Source organism: Henckelia pumila, chromosome 4, assembly GCF_033568475.1.
Source record: "Henckelia pumila isolate YLH828 chromosome 4, ASM3356847v2, whole genome shotgun sequence".
NCBI lineage: Eukaryota > Viridiplantae > Streptophyta > Magnoliopsida > Lamiales > Gesneriaceae > Henckelia > Henckelia pumila.
This window is the reverse complement of record NC_133123.1, coordinates 74,957,886-74,977,835: the sequence shown is the minus strand read 5'-3', so window position 1 is coordinate 74,977,835 and position 19,950 is coordinate 74,957,886. Positions and strand designations below refer to the sequence as shown.

The window sequence follows — 19,950 nt, the reverse complement described above, 5'->3', positions numbered from 1 at the left end:
CTAATTTAAATTTTAAACCTTGATGATTTATCACAAATAAATGGTGTGATAAATAATCATTATATTTTTAATGGAAAAAAATTACTCGAATATCCATAATTTACTTTCCAAAAAAATAATATGTGAAAATTTCATTTAAAAAAATTATCTAACATGGATATAAATTTCAAATACTTTAAGATATATTAATATATTTTATTTAATTTAAATATACGAAAGGTCCATTTAAAAATTATAAAACATGAAAAAAATTCTAATAATTTAATATATGATTAATACATTTCATTATAATTTATCCTTATTGATGGAAATTTTTTTTAAACTCAATTTATTATTTTTTTAAAAAAATAAATAATATTTATACGCAATAATTTTGGTCAATTAAAATAATTTACATGTGGATTAATAATAATTTACATTCTTCAATAAAAATTGCAATCCAAATTTTACAAATAAAAACTAAAAATAAGATTATATATTATACACAAAGGACAAAATTATAACTCGTCATTTAATCATAATATCAATCACAAAATTGATCAATTAAAGTAATTAAACATGTGATTGTTTATGCATCATTATTTAACATCCTCTAAAATTAGTTTAATAGTCTTAGTATTATTTATCTATATATAATTAATCTCACTAAGTAAATACAACCTATATATATGAATGAATTTAACATATAAAGTGAAATATATACATATAACACAAAATAAAACGTAAATATCAACTCCTTTTCATAATTAAACAAAAGAGTTCATCGTGACACGTCGGATAAAAATATAATGAAAATTGTCATCCCTAATGACACGTTTAGTGCTTCCGTGGGATTTGTACTATTATATGCACGGTTATATATATTTTTTATTATTTTAAGTAATAAAAATAGAAAGAAAAAAAAAATATATATATATAATGTATAATAAATACGAAAACATTCCCCGGTTCCAACATTTAGTGCTTTCTAATTATTGCACGTCATTAACTAAATAATTACACATAAAGTATGAATTCATTTAATTTGGTGTTCAAAACATTATATTTTTACTTTCTAACAATGTGAATTGTAACTTGAAGATGGAATGTATGACAGTATGAGAGCCAAAAAAATAAAAAAATAAAAAATCTAAACCATTTCATCTCGGTAGTGTAAGTTTAGGAATTCATCATGGGTCAATAAAACATAAAATTTTTCTACCAAAAAGTTTGGTCATCATGTTTTACAATTTTCTCTCATAAAAAGTTTATATATATCACATTTTATATTATACACAACTAGATTCGAGTTTTAGTGCTTTCATATTAAGATGATCATGCTTCATTTTTTTTATTGTTGTTAAAAAAACATTTAATAAAGTATATTTATACACATTAATATATGAATAGATCATTCATGATTCATACTTTTAGATAGGTATATGTATATATATATGTGTGTGTATAGATAGATAGATAGATAGATAGATATAGATAATAGATAAATAAATGTTAATCATTATTATTTAATATTTACTATCTATGAAATGAAAAATATTTTGAAGTCATATTCTAAGGTATATTTTTTCATTTTTTGAAAAATAATATTTCACTTCTAACACTATTTTTTGGTGATTATTGTATTTGTCTTAACTTAGTGGGACGAATTATTTTTAACCTTTTAATTCATTTACATTTCGATTTATCATTTTTCTTTAAAAAAAAAAAACACACGGCCGGATACTTGATGGGGTTTCGCAGCCACTAATATTAGAAATAGAAAAAAGAAGCTAATACGTACACACTATGCCAAAACTTCTCCAAGAAATCATTCACAAAAGTTTACTAGAGTAGACAACCATTCTCTAATTCAAAAACAAAGAAGACTACTTATTGTATTCAAATTACAAAAAATGGGATCGGACAAATCTTGAGATAAAATTAAGAAGAATGGCAACCAACTATTTTCAAGTTCCAGATTAGCCAATGCAGATCTGCTGCCTCATTTGCGTCGCCTAGGCCATGATAGAGCGGTCTTTAATGGCCAAATGCCAAGTTCCGGGATGAGGTGAACTTTGAAGAGCATCTTTATAGTTTAAAGATGGCTGGACGTGGTAGCAACTCTGCAAAAAAACACATAATATTTCAGAAAATATATCAAAAATTTGATTTAGCATTTAAAATGTACTGTTTTTAATTAGGATAAATGTTCAAAAACTGCAGAAACAAAGCAAGCAAGCTAAGCGACCTACCTGAAAGAAGGGGTGCCTAAGGGTCTCTATTGCTGTGGGCCTCTTGGATGGATTCCACGAACAAAGGGACTATATTTGGCAGACACAAGTAGAGCAAAAACAAACTTGTAAGTACATCTATATTCATATATAAATTTAGAATGATCAGAAAAGGGTCTCAGTTCTTACTGTAATAAGATCGATCGCGTCCTCGCTAATGCCTGGCATCAATGTCGCAAAGATGGACACCAGCAACCTAATACATATAAAATTAAAAGATTATGGGTAAGTGAAAAACTGCACAGTCCAAAAAAAAAAAAAATAGTGTTAAGGAGCAAATGGAATGTGATGATGTCGAAATTTTACCTCGGGTTCGGTCTGGTAGAATGGATCCTCCAATTCCTTTATAGAGTAGGTCGGGTCGGGTATCAATGAAATCTGCGCAAGCAACAGCTAGGTCAAGGGGCGCCGAAAGTGTTTTCGGCGTGACCCCTCCGATGCCTAAGTCAGTGTCTTGAAGGCAGAGGGTATGATTAATGCGAAAACTGAGAGATATGAGTGCGTGAATGTAAAAGTGAGGGTGAATGTATGATGAATGATGATTAGTGAATAATGAATAATGAATTATCAATAATGAATCATAACAATACCTGTATTTATAGGGAAAGAATAATAAGTTACCTAGTAGAATTATAACATGTCTTGGATTAGGACTCTTCATCCATTGGTCCCTTTGTAAGCTTATCTATATCTCAGGAATATTTGAAAAGATCCAGGTTTATCTCATATATATCAGAGTCCTACCTGAACTCGAAAAAGATGCATGCGGCCTATTAGGCCCAGCCCAAGTCGGCCCATAAAATACCAGCCCTGGTCATATCTGGTAGACCCATTATAAACGGGCTCGGGTTGAAATATTTTCTCGGGATAACAGAATGGAAACTTGTAATTCATTGCTTTAGCTAGTTCAAGGCCCTCAGGCCATTCACTCTTGGTCGGACTCCCAATTACACAGCTTATTTTATGAATTTCATCTGCTCCACTGCAAAAAAAAAAAAATACAAAGGACACAGCAACAATTCAATGTTTTTAAAAGGCCAAAACGAAAGGACAACATATATAAGCCATGCATGAAGCAAATGTTCACAGCAGGTTGTCACAACCGGCACCTTCTTGCGCATTTCGGAAGATTCTAGAGCATGGTGCAAGGTAGAGGTTGTGCATATTCTAGAAGTCTCTACAATATTCAAGATATAGGCTTATGTAGAACTCTCTAGAATACACTTGTATATAAATGACTTGTATAGAAACTTGTAGAAAGTAGACTCTAGATTGGTGTAGATGGAAGAATCTAGAATCATGTAGATTGTAGGGAGCTCAACTATAAAAGGGTGATAGCCCTCATTTGTAAACCACCAAGTTGAAAATCAATACAAAGTATTCTCCAAGCTCTCTTGTGTTCTTACTCAAACACTTACACACACTTGCGCAACAAAGGCTGCTTTGCTAGTACTCGCGAGGGGCGTAGTCAAGGAGCAAAGGCCGCACGTGATCTTAGAAGGGCTAAGTCCGTGACAAGGTGCTGATAATATTTCAACTTCACAAGGCTATTTAGCGCAAAATAATAAATGCCAAATGTGTGAATACTTCAGACAATATTTAGAAAATATGTTCAATCAAACACATCAGAGAAATACAAGGAAACATGGTGGGAGGACATGAAATGTACCTTGAGCCCGGAAAAAGTGGGCGAAGAATAAACAGTTCCGCCATTATAGCACTCATAGCCCACATGTCTACCAAATAGATATATACATGCAAACATGTTAATTTGGTCAAGGAATTCATTCCAAAAGAAAGAAAAAAAAATTAAGAAAATGTGTCGTATGTCTATATACTCACCAACTGGTGGACCATAAATTGGAGAACCAAGCAGAATTTCAGGGGCTCGATACCTGCAACACATACATATATTGGAAATTTAATTTAGAAGTTCAAATTTATTTATACTGATCGAAAGTAATTAAAGACTATACGAGAGATGAACAACAAACAACTCACCATCGTGTGGTGACATGATCTGTGAATAAAGGATGTGAATCAACCTCCCTAGCCATCCCAAGATCAGCAATTTTAATGTCATCATTTGACGCCAACAAATTTTCTGTTCCAGTCAATATTATTTACAATATCATGCACTGTTTTATATTATGATACATTATATCAGATTTAATTTCACCTATGATCAATATTGGTACTATTTCTGAATTTTAGTTTTTTGTTTTATGATCAAAACTACAAAATACCAACCTGGCTTGAGGTCACGATGGAAGTAGCCACGATTATGCATATGTGCAAGGCCTTCAAATATTTGGAAGCACCACATCCTCACTTCAGCTTCGGAAAATGGTACGTTTCTGCGGTTCTTCATTACTTGGAATAGATCGCATTCCTGAAACACAAAATTTTGATATTACCAACGGGAAACAAAGTACAAGATCATCAAGAAATTAAACCAAGCGCGAGAATAGGGAATTATAACGCACGCAAGTACGTACCATGTATTCGAAAACAAAGTGCAATTCACCGTGTTCCATAATAACTTCTTTGAGTTTTATTATACTTGAATGGTTCATCGCTCGCAGCGTCTGCACATCAAGATCATCAAGAAAATAAACCGATATTAATGAATCGTCGACTCCTCGAACAAAATCTCTTGAAATCCAATAATAATAATAATAAACAAATTAAACAAACCTTGACTTCTCGGAGGTTCATGCACGATTCCCACGAGCGATATCTTGTTTTCAGTTTTTTGATAGCAACCCGTAGTTTGATGATGATGAGAAATAAATAAATTCATCGATGCAAAGAAAGAACAAGAAACGTAATCGATTTTCGATCCTTTATGAGAGCTAGCTAGGTACGTACCACTTCACCAGATTGCATACAAACAGCCTTCGAAATAGTTCCATATGAACCGCTGCCAAGTTCTTTGATTATCTTGTACCTGTAATTAACAAAACGTAACATCGATCGATCGATCAACATGAGAAATAAAAATAAAAATAAAAAATAAAAGCGGCAAACTATATAATATGTGAAACCTTTGCATTGTGGATCACGGTCACAACAACTTTCTACTTGGTACGTAAATCAATGAACAAAAGTGTTTATTGATCTGAACTGATCGACCACCAAATATTTAATTTGTAGTTGTTTTTCGCGCAACGTGAGAAATATTTGTAGTTGTTTTCAGATGCGTGCGTGCAATATACGAAGAGGATATGTAATCTTAGCTACTCACGGTTTCCATTTTATCTATTTGAATCCTACTAGATATCTATTAGTTTAATTAAACTTTGTTCCCAATTTAATTTTATAAAGTTATTAATCTTACCGACGTGGGTATTCAGTTTATTTAATTTCCATATCCATATATTTTTTAGTAAAATTCATTTTGGTACACGAACTATTGATAAAATGTCAAATTGGTACATGAACTATTAAAAATGGCTTAATTGGTACACAATCCAACTAAAAAGTCGATTTTATCTTTTAGTAAAATTGCTTTTAAGTCTAATTATTTTTACTACATTCAACTAGTGCATATTTTATTTTAAAGTAATTTTTATTTATTAAAAGTGTAAAAACAAATTTATATTAACTTTAAAATTATAAGAAATAACTATCTTACTATTTTTATAATATATTTATATTTATCATTAATAAATTATTTATTCAAATATAATATAATTTTAAAATATTAATAAATATATAATAAAATGATATTTTTTCTATCTATATTAAATAATTATCCACTTTTCTTTTGAAAACATTTTTTTCAATTCACAACATAACAATACTAGATTTTGAAAAAAATAAAATGGTGATTATGTATTCTTCAACAGTTTAAAAACAAGATCAACGGGCTACGGTTATATATATTTATTTTATTATAATTTCATCAATATATTACAATATTTGTTGTTGTGTAATTTACTTGAGAATTATTTATCATGATATAATTTTAAATAAATATGATATTTTTAAAATTAATCAATAAATAAATTTGAAAATAAAATTATGTACCTAATCAAATTTTATTAATATTAATTGGACTTAATAGCAATTTAGATTAAGGGTAAATTTGACCTTTTAATTTGATAATGTACCAATTAAACCATTTACAATAGTTCATATACCAATTTGACATTTTATCAATAGTTCGTATACCATAATGAATATTACTCATATATTTCATAGTTTTGGATTGGATATATAGGCCCTTCCAAATTAAATATTGATTTATCCGTAAAACGGGTCGACACATAAATGAAGGATGATATGTTTTTAGAGTAACACTCCTGTGAGACGGTCTCATCCGTGAGACGAGTCAACCCTACCCATATTTATAATAATAAGTAATACTTTTGGCATAAAATATAATACTTTTTAATGCATGGATAACCCATATAAGAGGGTTTTTTTTTATTAAATTAATATAAAATAAATAAAAATTAATTAAAATATAGCATTTTTAAAATTTTTATCAATCTATACTAATCCAGGACAGTCTGTCCCGGATTCAGCAGAGATGTCTGACATACATCTCTGCTGACATTTCTGCTGAATCCGGGACAGACTGTCCTGGATTCATTTTTAATAATAAAAAAAAAGAGCATATTTTTGGGTAAAATAGACAGAAGAGAGGAAAAGAAATGGATTTGGAAAAGTATGATAGGTTCTGACATGTTGCAGAGAGGTAAATACATTGCCAATAAACAATAAAAGCCTAATCCCATACAATCGAATTAATCACACTAACTCCTGTTTGTTTACAAGACCACAATAAACATTTTATAAAGTACGTGATTTAAAATTATATCAAGTAGTGTTTTTTCACAATAAATAGAATATAACAATTTTGTTATATTTTAATAAATATATTTATATGATGGATTTTTTTATTATAATGTTTTATTATAATCATTTTTTAATATTTTCAAATCATAATTGAATTTATTGATTTATCTTAATTTCATAAGCCGTTACAAGGTAATTATTGTAATTAATTTTTTATAAATTGTATTATTATTATTTCATTATTCTCAAATGAAAAATAATTTTATTAAAAAATGTTAATATGTATTGTATGCTTTAAAATATTGATATATCTAATAAATTAATTTAGTATGTTATATATTTATTTTATGAAATATTAAATAATTAATTATCTGAATATAAGAATAATTAGTTAAATGGTATTGCGTTATATTTATTATGATAATATTTTGTCATCATGTTAAAATAAAAAAAAACAATTTTTGTTATATTTTATTTAATGTGAAAAAACACTACGTTTTTTAGTTGTAAAGATATAATTTTAAAGAGTTATTTGTATCAAATACTCCCGTGAAATATTGAAAATGCACATTTCTCTCTTGTGAATTGTAATAGGCTTCTTTAACCCTGATTTTTTTTAAATAAAATTAACACACGTTCCCCTTCATATGAGCGATTATTGCGCACGCACTTCTCATGCGACTAGGTAAACATTTTGATTTTTTTTTCACCAAATACCCCTGTGAAATATTAAAATTATATATTTGATAATTTGAGAGTATAATTTTTAAATATATTCAATCCATAAAATCCAATTATTAAATATTTATAAAAAATTTACATTTTATGATTTTTAATTTTTAATTTATTATTATTAATTAATTTGTTTCTAAAAAAATATTATCACTTTAACTTAATATGATCTATTTTTTTAAACTCACTTCTTACTTTCAAATTTACTATTAATTCTATATTTAATTGAATTAAATAATATTTTTAATTAAATAACTATGAAAAATATTAGTTATTTCATCGTAGTATTATTTACACAAAAAATATATTTTAATATTAAAATTTATCATTATATAACCACTTTATTTGTTTATTATTTATTGTCAATTGTGCAATATATATTTTCGAAATTTTTTGATTTAGGTTTAATATTATATAGTCTTAAATTGAAAAGGTATGTTGGAAACACGAAGTGATTTTAATAAAATAATGATAGCAAAAAATTTATGGTAGAAAATTCATAATGAAAAAACTTTGTCCATCATTTTTACTATCAGAGTTATTTAATTAAAAATATTATTTTAAGTAATTAAATATAGATTTAAAATTAAATTTTATCATTATATAACCATTTAATTTTTTTATTATTTACTGTAAATTGTGCAATGGATTTTTAAAAAATTTAGATTTTGATTCAATATTATAGAGTTCGAAATCGAAAAAATAATATGCTTGAACTTATCATTTTAATTAGTTCAATATTTTGGTAATTTATGTATTTAAATCCTTGTTTATGAATGAATATTTAATGGAAAAGTGGGAAGCATGAAGTTAGTTTAATAAAATAAAAGTAATAATATTTTTTTAGAAACAAATTAATTAATAATAATAAATTTAAAATAAAAATAAAAATAAAAATTCATAAAATGTAAATTTTTGATAAATATTTTATAATTGGATATTATGGGTTGAATATATATAAAAATTATACTATCAAGTGATAAAATATGTAATTTTAATATTTCATTGGGAAATATATTTGGCGCAAAAAAATCAAAATATTTGCCCAGTCGAATGAGGGTACGTGCGCAACAATCGCTCATATGAAAAAATATGTGTGCTAATTTTATAAAAGACCAGAGTTAAAGATGTCTATTAAAATTTTACAGAAAAAAAATGTATATTTCCAATATTTCACAGGATTATTTTGTGAAAATAACTCTAATTTTAAATCACGTACTTTATGAAATTCTTATTATGGTCTTGGAAATATGATCAATTGTAAACAAACAATAGTTAGTGTGTTTAATTGGATTGTATGAGATTAGGCTTTTATTGTTTATCGTGCAATGTCTTTTCTCTCTGCAACATGCGAGAACCCACCGTACTTTTTCCAATCCATTTCTTTTCCTCTCTTCTGTCTTTTTATCCAAAAATATGTTTTTTTAAATGTCAGCAGAGATGACAGACATTTCTGCTGAATCCGGGACATCGGATTAGTATAGATTGATAAAAATTTTAAAAATGCTATATTTTAATTATTTTTTATTTATTTTATATTAATTTAATAAAAAACCCATATAAGAGACCCGTCTAAAAAAAAATGACTCTTGAGACCGCTCATAGAACTTTTTGTCATGTTTTTATGGGTCTGATCAAATCAAATATGTGTTTAACAAAATTAACTTGATGAGCTCGATCGGGTTAAAAACCTTGGAGCCAAAGACATTAATGCAAGCATTTGATTTAGGAAACAAATATTGAACAAGCAATACGAGGAAAGAATCTCCACTTTCCTTCCGGTTTGCGTGTATATATATATATATATATATATATGATCTTAATTTTAGGAGACAATTTTTCCTAGTATCTTGGTCTGAAAAATAATTCAATAATCAAGAGACTAATAGAAAAATGGGTGCTTGTGCTAGTGTGCCGAAGGCCATGAGGCGTGAAATCGCCGCCGAACCACCGTCGGAACAGCCGACGGAGGAGACGCCAGTCCCCACGGAGTCGGCGGAAGCGGAGGATGCCAAGACAGAGGAAGAGAAGGAGGTCGTGGAAAACGTCGATCAGACCCACCAGTCTCTCGGAACGTTGCTCGTTGAGGTAATTATTATTCTTTTTCATATATCCATCGTTAATTTTTCCGTAATAATACTATTACTATTTGTTGATCAAAAGAAAAAAAAAATTTTAATGACCAAAATATATGATATTTGATGTAGTCATTATAACCCATCAATATTAATTAATTAATAACTTTTTAGGCGAGCTCTTCTTCACATTTTCATGGAAAATTGGAGATATTAAAAACCAACTTAGAAATCATCGCAAAAACATATCTATCTTCAGGTTAAAAACGTGATATATTTTGAGCTGTTGAAGATAAATTGAAAATATTTATAATATATAAATAAAATCTATTATAAATATATATGTTATGTTCTTGGACTAGTGGTATATAATATATATAATATAATATTTGTCGATGACATTAATATGCATAGGAGGAAGCTCCAAAGGAACCCGAGGGGACCTCCCAAGCCACAACAGTACCAGAGAACGAGATTGAGGAAGAAGAATCAAGTCCCGAACCACTTCCCGTCACCGGTCCAGTCGCGGAAGCCTCCTCCGAAAAGGAGGAGAAATCCACCAAAGCTACTGCTTGAGAACGAGATTTTGATATATTTTTATTAATATTTTTTTCCCTTTTTTTTTTTATAAAAAAAATATAACTAGTCCATTACACTGAATCTATCCATGTTTGCTTTCGATGGTATTCAATTAATTGAAATCAATATTTTTGTAAATTGATTTCTTACTATAATTGGTGTACCTACTGAGATAATTGAGCAACATTATTATATTATGGATTTGCTTAATCCTCAAATTGGGTGTGTGTCTATATGTATATTTTCTTAAATGAAATTTACAATAAACTATTACCTCGCTATGTTACATATATTAATCATAAAAACTCATATCATACATTTTTACAAGTTAATTTTGTGAAACAAATATTTTATTTTAGTCAATCCATAATTTTTTTTATTTACTTTTTTAAACCAAAATTATTACTCTTTATCATAAATATGGATCGAATTAACCTACATCATTGATATAGATACGACCTTCTCACATTCATTGTTACAATTTAATTTTAAATAATACATTACATGATTTCAATTTCAAATACTCTTAAATTTTGAACTAATTTAATAAAATGAATTTGAGACGTGAATTTGAAATCAAATCCACTCTGATTTTTTGGTCCAAACGCAACCTAAAGTTAATTATTTAATAAATATATTATAAATTATAAGGATTTAATTATTAAAATTAAAAATATTAATAGTAAATAATAATAATAATAATTTATAAGGATTTAATTATTAAAATTAAAAATAGTAATAGTAAATAATAATAATAATAATAATTAATTAATAAATAAAGAATAATAAATATAAATAATAAATGAATGTGTCAAAAATAAATTCTTTTTAAAAAAGAAAATACCTATAATAACCCTACGCACCTGGAGCACGGTGATTGGCGCAGAAACATTCCAAAACCTAAACCCCCAATTTCTTAAAATTATACGGACCATTCTCCCGTCTCCGGCTTGCGTCGCACCTCCAATCAGATCCGCCGCCTGCATCCTCCGGTGAGGCTCACTAATTATCGCGTACACATTTTAGATCTTGTTCTTCCTGTAAGATCTCTAAATCGAAGTTTTTACTGCAGTTCTTTATCGGCTTGTCACATTTTCCATTGTAGATCGATTGACTTTGGCCGAAATTTTTTGCAGGTTCTCTCGCTAGATAGTTTTCTGCTGCTGGAACTATGTAAGTCTTGTGTTTTTTTCTCATACTGTCAAATGTTTCACCTTCGTATTGTTAAAGAAATTGTTTTTGTATATGTTCCTTATTTATCGATCCATATTATTAAATGGTGGCCTGCCACAGTTGATATCGGAGTTTTTTTTCCCCCTAATTCCCTTTCTAGAAGCATACAAACCTTGTGAGATTCTTAAATACTGGGCTGTAAATGTAAGATTTTTCTTGTTATTTAGTGTGTGTTGTTTGTATTTCTGGATGCAATTAGATGTTCGTGACTTCGTGTGAAAGCCAGAGGCCAAGTTTCTAGCGATAAAGCCAAGTTAGTGTAATTTGTGGTTAGGCGTATATTAATAGGACATTTACTCAAGTCCACTGACCTGCTCATTCCTTGGTTTCCACCCATAAAGATGTCCATCCGGTTTGGAAACAACTAATGCCCTTTTATCGGTATTCATTAGTTGGTGATGGATCTTGATTCTTGACTAATATTAGAATATACATCCTTGGATCATCCTTAGGAAATTTGGTTTGGCTCGATCCCACTTGCCCCATGATTTTATTTTTTTTAGAAGTTAATGTAGTTTACAATTTTATGTAAATCACTATCTACTTGACTAAACTATAGATTTGGCTTTTCTAAAGAGGCTTAGCTTATCTTTGGACAATGAGTTTTCTTTCTTTCTCAAAAGAAATTAAATGATTCTTCTTCCTGTCTCAACACCAAGGCTGTGCACAATCTTGGCAATTGTAATTTTTTGTTAGGTTAGAAATGTTTTCTTACATAGCAAGCAGATGCTTGGTATTTATGTGTTTATCTGAATTAGAGAAGTATGTGCCTTTTCTAAACTCTTTCATGTATTTGTGTCATTTAGGTCTGACGAAGAGCCTGTAGATCCAAAGAAGGAATTCGAGGACCGATGTAAAGCCCCATGTACACGGCCACTGAAGGAATATCAGGTGATTTCAGTTGAAGTTAATTTATCTCAACAAAAATCAACTCATTGCTGTCTTGTTCTTTATACTTTATCACATGACAACAGTTTGTTTCATTTTTTTGTCCTCATCTCTTAGGTTATTCCTTTATTTTCTTGTTTTAGGCGTTATCATAGCATTAGCTGATTGCAGCATCTCCCTGAACAATAAAGATAGAGTAGTTTTACCATTCTGGCATCTCTGAGTGCCTCAAGGCCTATGTTGTGTTTTAGACGTGCACAGACATCACTGTTGTAATCATATCATTAACGCTTTGGTACTCTTTTGCACAAATGCCAATCCAAAATTGACATTTACACTGAGAATTAAATTTAAAAGAGAGAGTTGGAAATGAATTTGAACATCTTTGCTATTGTTTTATCCTGGAGAAAAACGAGGTTTTTTTTTGTTTTAAAAAAAAGTAATCTGGAGTTTGTGTTGGTCATGTGCGTGCAAGGGTATGTATGCTTGTAAACAAAAATTAGATAATAAACACCATCGCCATCTATGGGACTTGTACTTTATTAGGTATTGTGTATGCAACTATACTTAAATTTGATATCCAATTTTTTTTCCCTGAAACAGTATATTTGAAGTTCAGACTATTGTCAAATGTTATGTTACAAACGGTGCTTATTTTTATCTTGCCTCAAAATAATAGTATTAGGCATTTCAATGTTCGCAGGGATCAAGTTTTTGTATGGTCAATGATTTTTAAATTATGCATTTGTTTTCTTGATTGTGAAAAGATTAATTAGCTTGAATATATTCAGGATGATATCTAGACGTCTCTATTTTCACGTCGTGTCTGGTAAGTAGAACCCTAGAAACTTGTAAAAATTGGAATTCTCTTGGGATAAATCCTGTTGAGCGGAAAACCGAATTGATAAAGTTGTGAATTATTACCTTGATTGGAACGATCTTACTGATTATTGGATGTGGGGATTGAATCCCAGCAGATCAGCTTTGGAGAACTCGTAAGGAATAACAAATAAGTGGAACCATTGAACAAATTTAATAATTTTTGGATTCAGAATAACAAATCATCATTTATTTTCTTTGACACTTTTATTATAGAAAAATATATTCTCTGTTTGTCTGGGTTCAAGCTCTTCAAAACTAAACTTGAAAATAATTTGATCAATAAATTTGAAAACTGCACGCAAAATTTGCTTTGAGAATTGGAAGTAAATTATTATTTTCATGTAAACATATCAAACACGTCACATTCGATTTCCATGTGACACTTCAAAAGTTTCTACTAATATTTTTTCCCTGTAACTTTTGAGTTGGGTTGAGAGGCCAACCAAATGCCACCATTCTCTTTATTAAATTGAACATCACTGTGTATTGAATCGAGTTATGCGGGAGTGTAAGAAAAATTCGAAAAGTGGATACTTGATGTCCTTTCTCATATTGAGTAGAATGTGTTTCCATGAATCTACAATGTCATTATATTAGATTGTTTTTGCGGAGTCTTTTTTTAAAAAAAAAAAAAATTTGCTTTGTGTGTGGATGGGGATATTTGACGGTCAGAATGGATGCACAAATCTGGGACACACCGCACACGAGTATTGTGTCATTCTATTGCTGAAGTTGATAGAGTTCTGGTTAATTTGGTGATGTTCTAGACTTTCCTTAAATTATATGTCATGGATCGTTTGCTCATACTTTTACAATCTTCAAATAATGGCCTCTGCGGTTGAACTGTGGAACTGATTATTTCCTCAATTGCAATCCTAATTGATCTTGGCGAGTTATAGTTGTCCTTTTTTAATCTGCCTGTTACTTGTATTATCTTCAAGTCCTGTGTAGCAAATAAAATTTCTTTTACAAGCATGCGTTCTGGCATTAAATATGCCCTTTCAGCATGGGATGATTTTATGAATTATGATATAGTAGTTCATCGTTCACTATCGGTTTAACGATGTTGGATTTGATGAAAGACCATTTCTATCATTTCTCCAATATTTTTCCTTTATAATTATAACTAGTGGTCTTCCAGATTTCACTGGTTATAACATATATGCTACACTCTACCCAAATCTCTAGTGTCACAGACGATGTTAATCACCTGAACATTTGGCAGGCATGTGCGAAAAGAATTCAAGGGGACGAATCTGGTCACAAGCACTGCACTGGGCAATACTTCGATTATTGGCGCTGCGTAGACAAATGCGTAAGCCCCTTTCCCCCATTATTTTTGGAGCACGACTCCACTGCTGCATTTTTTGTTAATTTCCCGCCGAAAATTTTTTTGGACGCAGGTGGCTACTAAGCTATTTACTCATCTTAAATGACGGAACATCCTAAACCAAGCAATTCAGTTCATTTGTTTCTTGCAAGAAATTGCTTGATGCTTTGTCAGCAACTCAACAGGATGGAATTTTGATGGATGGAGACTTGCTTGATAAATAAAAATACAAAAGCGTAATTGAATTAACGTTTTGCTTTTGCATCAAACTCATTCATGTGCACGATTTGGATGCAGTCATTTGTGTCTGTTTTTATTATCTGGAGGTTGAATTCTGTATCCATTTACCATTTTTTGTTGGTTGTTATTTAGGTATTGTTTGAGCCATCTTTTAGGAAGCACTTCTTGGCTTTTCTTTAACAAAATTTCACAAAATTTCAATTTTTTTTAAAGAAATGCTTTCTAGAAGCTCTTTCAAACACTATCTTACTCTATCTTCACACTTAAGAAACAAAAAAAAAACAAATGATTTCAATTAAACATAAATAACAGATTATATGCAGAGTTAATCAAATGGTTGAAAACTTAGTAATTTCAAAAATATCAATCAGATATGATTCCTCAAAATCGTATAGGTTGACTGAATAAAATGCGAGGAAACTAAATTTTATGAATAGGTTATACATGAAAATTTTCATTTATATAAATTAAAGTAGTAAATCTATTATCCAGGCAAAGTTGGATTAGAGTTTTGGTTTGGTTTGGTTTCTTTTCTTGATTTTCAATGATTTGATTTGTTATTTAAATCGATAATCTTGATTTGTTTCGCCGAATTAATCGGCACTCGATCACCATATGGTGAATGACTTGAATAACAAATATACAGTGATATAAGCTTCAATGTTTGTTATATGGATATCAAACTTGATTACATATTTTTTTATGTTTAAAAAATTACATATAAATCGACACCTTTTCAAGTATATACTATTTCATAAGAAAACTAATGATAATATATGTCATATTATTAAAGTTGTAGTCCAATTTCCTACTATGAATTGGCAACGTTCATATTTGCAACGAAAAATATATTTTGACATCCGAGCTTCGTGTCATCATCACAAATGATTTTTTTTTTCTTAAATTAAAATTTTATTTTTATTTTTATTTTAAAATTTAAAATAATAGTCATATCAACCTAAAATAAATTTTTTTTCATTTTATTTAAAACAAAAAATTCAACTATGTATGTATTACATTTACAGTGACATATAACAAGAGCACCAGAATTTCGGAGAAGAGGCAGCCGTTGAGTGGAAAGATGGCACCCTCGTCTTCTCCTCATTCTCTTTCCCCTCCGCGGAAGCTTCTCAGAACCGATCCCAAGCCCGCAACCGACCAGCCCGCCGCTCCTCTCAACTCCGCTTCGTCTTCCTCAACCACCACCTTTCCGCCGCCCGAGAAGAGGACCAGAGACCAGCCCAATTTATCCGATTGCCATTGCTGTGGCCGCCGAATCAACCACACGAATCCCAAGGATCGACTGCAACCCTTGGACAGCATTTGGCGCATCGTCCTCCTTTGCAGGAAATGCCGCAAGAAGCTCAATTCCGGTCAAACCTGCCCTTATTGCTTCAAAGAAACGGAGCATTCAGGTAATCTTTTCACATGTTGTGTGTGTCACCGTAATATTCATAAAGATTGTGCTGGGGAGTACAGGAATTGCGCGCCGTTTTGCTATTCGGGCGTAGATTTGGGGTTTAGGGTTTGCGTGGATTGTTGGGTTCCGGATTCACTTAAGAATTCGATTAGGACTTCTGGGAGGAGCGATGATATAGACGCAACCAAACACAATAGTGAAGCTAAGGATTCCTCCGAGAAGACCTTGAAGGATGCTACCCTTCACCTTGAGAAGGTGAAGATGGCGGGGACTGACAAAGTTCAGGCATTGAAGAAGGCCACAGCCGCCAAGAATACTGCAAATAATGCGAAGCACATTTTGGATTTTGGGAGTAAGAAAGATAGGGACGAGCAGAAGGATGCAAGTTCCGATAGCAATGGAAAAATTAAGGTTGTCGATGATGCGGAGTTGGCTTTTAGATTGCATAGAGCAATGAATAGTTCTCCGAGGATATTGAGGGATAAGTGCCAGGTGAATTCATGTTCAGATGACTTGGAAAATGGTAATTTGAATGGTTTATCGTGTAATAGATTAGCTGCAGAGGGAGTTCAAAGTGAAGACCAGAGTGCTAATAGTGCAGAGATTGAAAGGAATTATTTGACTGACAAGAAGAGGTTGTATTCTGATGCTAATGAATTAGCGGTAGGGCCATTCATGTACAAACGGGAGAAAAAGAGGAAGACATGGCAGGAAATTAGGTCTACCCTGCCCGAACAGACGCAGGTCAGGTTACAGCTGAAGGATTCTGGGACTGGAAGGCCTATCAAGTGGAATGGTGATATTTGGGAGATTTTAATTTGTGTTAGTTCTGAGCAAAGTGGTCCTTGTGTCAATATAAATAGATTTGGACAAGATCTGGTAGTTTACAAGCGAACTAGATTCAGGCAGAAAACATGCGAAGGAAATGGCATGGTAGACTCCTTTCACAATCGGAGAGCTACATTTGAATCTCAGAATCATCAATCAGATGATAGAACACATGATTTGCCGGTTGAGTCAGGGACTGTTTATGTAGCCAGGTGCAATACGGAGGAAAATTTGCCACAAACAGTTGATACAACACATGAGTTACCTTTGGTTGAGTCAGGAACTGTTTGTGTAGCCAGTTGCAATACTGAGGCAAATTTGCCAATTGGAAATTGCAATGCTGAGAATGACCGCTATTATCTGAAGTATACTAGGACTAATCGTGGTTTCAAGTGTGGTGATAAGGTAAGTTTGCCAGACGGGAGTTGCAATGCGGAGAGTGACCGCTACTTTGTGAAGTACAGCAGGAGGATAAAATGTACTAAATCTGGTTTGGCTGGACAGGTTTCTGATACTTTTCTGAGTACAAAACAGGCTTGTGCATCTTGCTTAATTGACTTGCAGGCTGGGTATTCTGAAAAATGTGATGGCGAGTTACGTTTGCCACGTGGCGGCAATGATGAAGAACCTGACCGGTATTTTTTTAAGTATGTCAAGAGGACGAAAGGCTCCCACACTGGCTCAGTTGTTGAAGCTAATATGCATTCTGATACAGAATTGAGGACAATCAGCCTTCATCAGTGAAAACAAAAGTGCTTGGTGCATTGTCATGTACTTCATTATTCTTACCAATTTGTCTTTTTTGTAGCCTTTTTTTTTATTACTGTGATCAACTTACCTTAGTGAAATTTTTGTTACTCTTGAGACTAAGAATCTGAGTTTTTATATGTCCTTGTGTTTCATAGTTATTTTCTGTTTTTTATGTGATTGCAACTGCCTGTGGCACACTGAAAAAATTACGTGTTTAGATTCAAACCATGACTTGCCATCTGCGCAATCATCTTGAGAGTTCTTGTCTTGATTAAAAATATGAACTGTGTGATTGCCCATCATAGAAGATCAAGATGTGACTGTAATTTTTCAACGTTTTTGTGAAAGATTGATTATACAGAAAGTGGTCCTTCCTTGCACTGATTCTTGTTTATCTTTGTTATCTTGTTTTATCATGTAATTCATTTCCATGCGCTGGTATTGACTTTGATGAAACAAAATATGATTGTTGCAATATGGACTATTTATTTTTTCAAAAATAATGTTAGACTGTAATATAAACAATATTAGCAGCTGTCTTTTTTTTTTATTGGTGTGCACATTATATTATATATAAATCAGGAAAGATGACAGATTCTGATATATACAAGTACTGCTGTTGAAATGTTCCGGAATGTGGAATGTACAAGTCTGACAACTTATGTGGTATTTTTTTAACATAAAGTGTTGTTTTTAGATATTCATTTGTACGTATTGTTTGGTATCCTGAAAATATCAAAGCAGATGATACTAAGCACAAGTTGTATCGGAAAGGAATTAGCTTACAGTGAGTATTATATTGTGTTTCGGAAGTTGCTCAATAACCACGTGGTCAGCTAGACTAGTTTGTGAGCAGCTTACATGTGAAGGCGAACGGGGAAACTCTAAAACATCACTTTTGGTCTCAACCAAGCATATCTTGTATGCTGTCACTGTCTTTTATAGGACAGTTTACGTGAGTCATTTATTACCTTCTCTGTGGGATGTTCTGTATGTTGATAACTATTTTCATACTCACCGCACGTTTGTTTCTTTGATATTATTCTCTCCTCTTCTGCAGATGATTCGAGCTCTCCCGAACCCCCAAATGTTGATCTTTGGAAGCATTTCAGCTTACTAGATTGCGAATTCTTCACTCACTCGGCTGGAATGGCATCGGGATTTAAAAATGTTCGATGTTCTTTCTTGTCGGATTATCTCAGTCACAATTTTCCTTTTGAATATCGGCATTAGACTAATTTCCCGGTATAGAACCTAGTGTGTAGTTGGAGTCGCTTCTTGTTTTAGGCTGAATGGCGACAGATGAAGTTTTCTTTAGTTAATTGATTTCACCTACGGTTCTCATTGTGCATAGACTTTGTAAACATTGATTTTAGCTGTCTTATTCTGAGCATCTAAAAAAGTAATCAAGAAAAGAAGATTGTCTTATTCTTCAGATTGTTTATTGGTCAAGATTCGTCAGCCGCCAAAATAGGTCGAGTCCGTCGGGTTGGCTCGTCTCACCCACCCAAATCATGGGTCGTGGAGGATCTAGCTCTTTGTGCCTTTGCCTGTATTTAGTGTCGAGTTTTGCTGGATTTGGGGATTTTGAACTTTTTGGAACGAGTTGAGTTCTTCATCCAATTAGCGTTGAAGCAGAATGACTACGGATATTTGTTATTTTACATCAAATTTGAATTGTTTCCGAACCATATAATACACTTCTCCTGGTTTTCACGTCCTTTTTTTCCTTTCTGTGAGTTTCCTATGAATTTGTATGTTTCCAACATCTAATTTATTTATAAAATTTTATGTTTAGTTACATATATCATGTACATTGTAACTTGTATAAATTGGTACTCCATAAATTCACCTGTTATGTAACAAATCTTTCTATGATAATTTAGGGTAAAAGTTGAAACAATGAATTGATGATTT

At 31.3% G+C, this 19,950-nt stretch overlaps 3 protein-coding genes across 4 annotated transcripts; 2 read left to right on the top strand and 1 right to left on the bottom strand.

Annotated features, from left to right (window-relative positions):
- Positions 1–1,994: 1,994 nt before the first annotated feature.
- On the bottom strand, positions 1,995–10,552 carry LOC140861256 (cyclin-dependent kinase F-4-like). Its single transcript, XM_073264249.1, has 12 exons — positions 10,538–10,552; positions 5,143–5,213; positions 4,968–5,037; positions 4,769–4,858; positions 4,521–4,662; positions 4,272–4,374; positions 4,113–4,165; positions 3,940–4,006; positions 3,154–3,252; positions 2,400–2,466; positions 2,232–2,300; positions 1,995–2,102 (listed from the first exon to the last, which is right to left on the bottom strand). The coding sequence occupies exons 1-12, from the start codon at positions 10,550–10,552 to the stop codon at positions 1,995–1,997; spliced, it is 954 nt and encodes a 317-aa protein (XP_073120350.1).
- Positions 9,675–10,459, top strand: LOC140867405 (uncharacterized). Its single transcript, XM_073272470.1, has 2 exons — positions 9,675–9,896; positions 10,298–10,459. The coding sequence occupies exons 1-2, from the start codon at positions 9,702–9,704 to the stop codon at positions 10,457–10,459; spliced, it is 357 nt and encodes a 118-aa protein (XP_073128571.1). The 5' UTR covers positions 9,675–9,701.
- A 5,532-nt stretch (positions 10,553–16,084) lies between the features above and the next one.
- LOC140863930 (uncharacterized) lies at positions 16,085–19,710 on the top strand. 2 transcript variants are annotated; one of them, XR_012144066.1, is made up of 2 exons: positions 16,085–18,988; positions 19,094–19,710. XR_012144066.1 is itself a non-coding variant. In XM_073267730.1 (2 exons), exon 1 carries the CDS (start codon positions 16,117–16,119, stop codon positions 18,025–18,027), a length of 1,911 nt encoding a protein of 636 aa, XP_073123831.1. In that variant the 5' UTR covers positions 16,085–16,116; the 3' UTR covers positions 18,028–18,054; positions 19,094–19,710. The 2 variants fall into 2 exon arrangements, 1 of the variants encoding a protein (XP_073123831.1); XM_073267730.1 differs by having other exon boundaries at positions 16,085–18,054.
- The last annotated feature ends 240 nt before the right edge of the window (positions 19,711–19,950 follow it).

What these genes read in the sequence shown, in the direction of transcription:
- LOC140861256 (XM_073264249.1), bottom strand. An exon ending in TGTATGCAATCTGGTGAAGT is followed by an intron (nt 5,038 to 5,142) that starts GGTACGTACCTA and finishes CATCAAACTACG; the next exon opens with GGTTGCTATCAAAAAACTGA. An exon ending in AATTTATGGTCCACCAGTTG is followed by an intron (nt 4,007 to 4,112) that starts GTGAGTATATAG and finishes TCTATTTGGTAG; the next exon opens with ACATGTGGGCTATGAGTGCT.
- LOC140867405 (XM_073272470.1), top strand. Translation starts at nt 9,702, where the DNA reads ATGGGTGCTTGTGCTAGTGTGCCGAAGGCCATGAGGCGTGAAATCGCC. An exon ending in TCGGAACGTTGCTCGTTGAG is followed by an intron (nt 9,897 to 10,297) that starts GTAATTATTATT and finishes TAATATGCATAG; the next exon opens with GAGGAAGCTCCAAAGGAACC.
- LOC140863930 (XM_073267730.1), top strand. Translation starts at nt 16,117, where the DNA reads ATGGCACCCTCGTCTTCTCCTCATTCTCTTTCCCCTCCGCGGAAGCTT.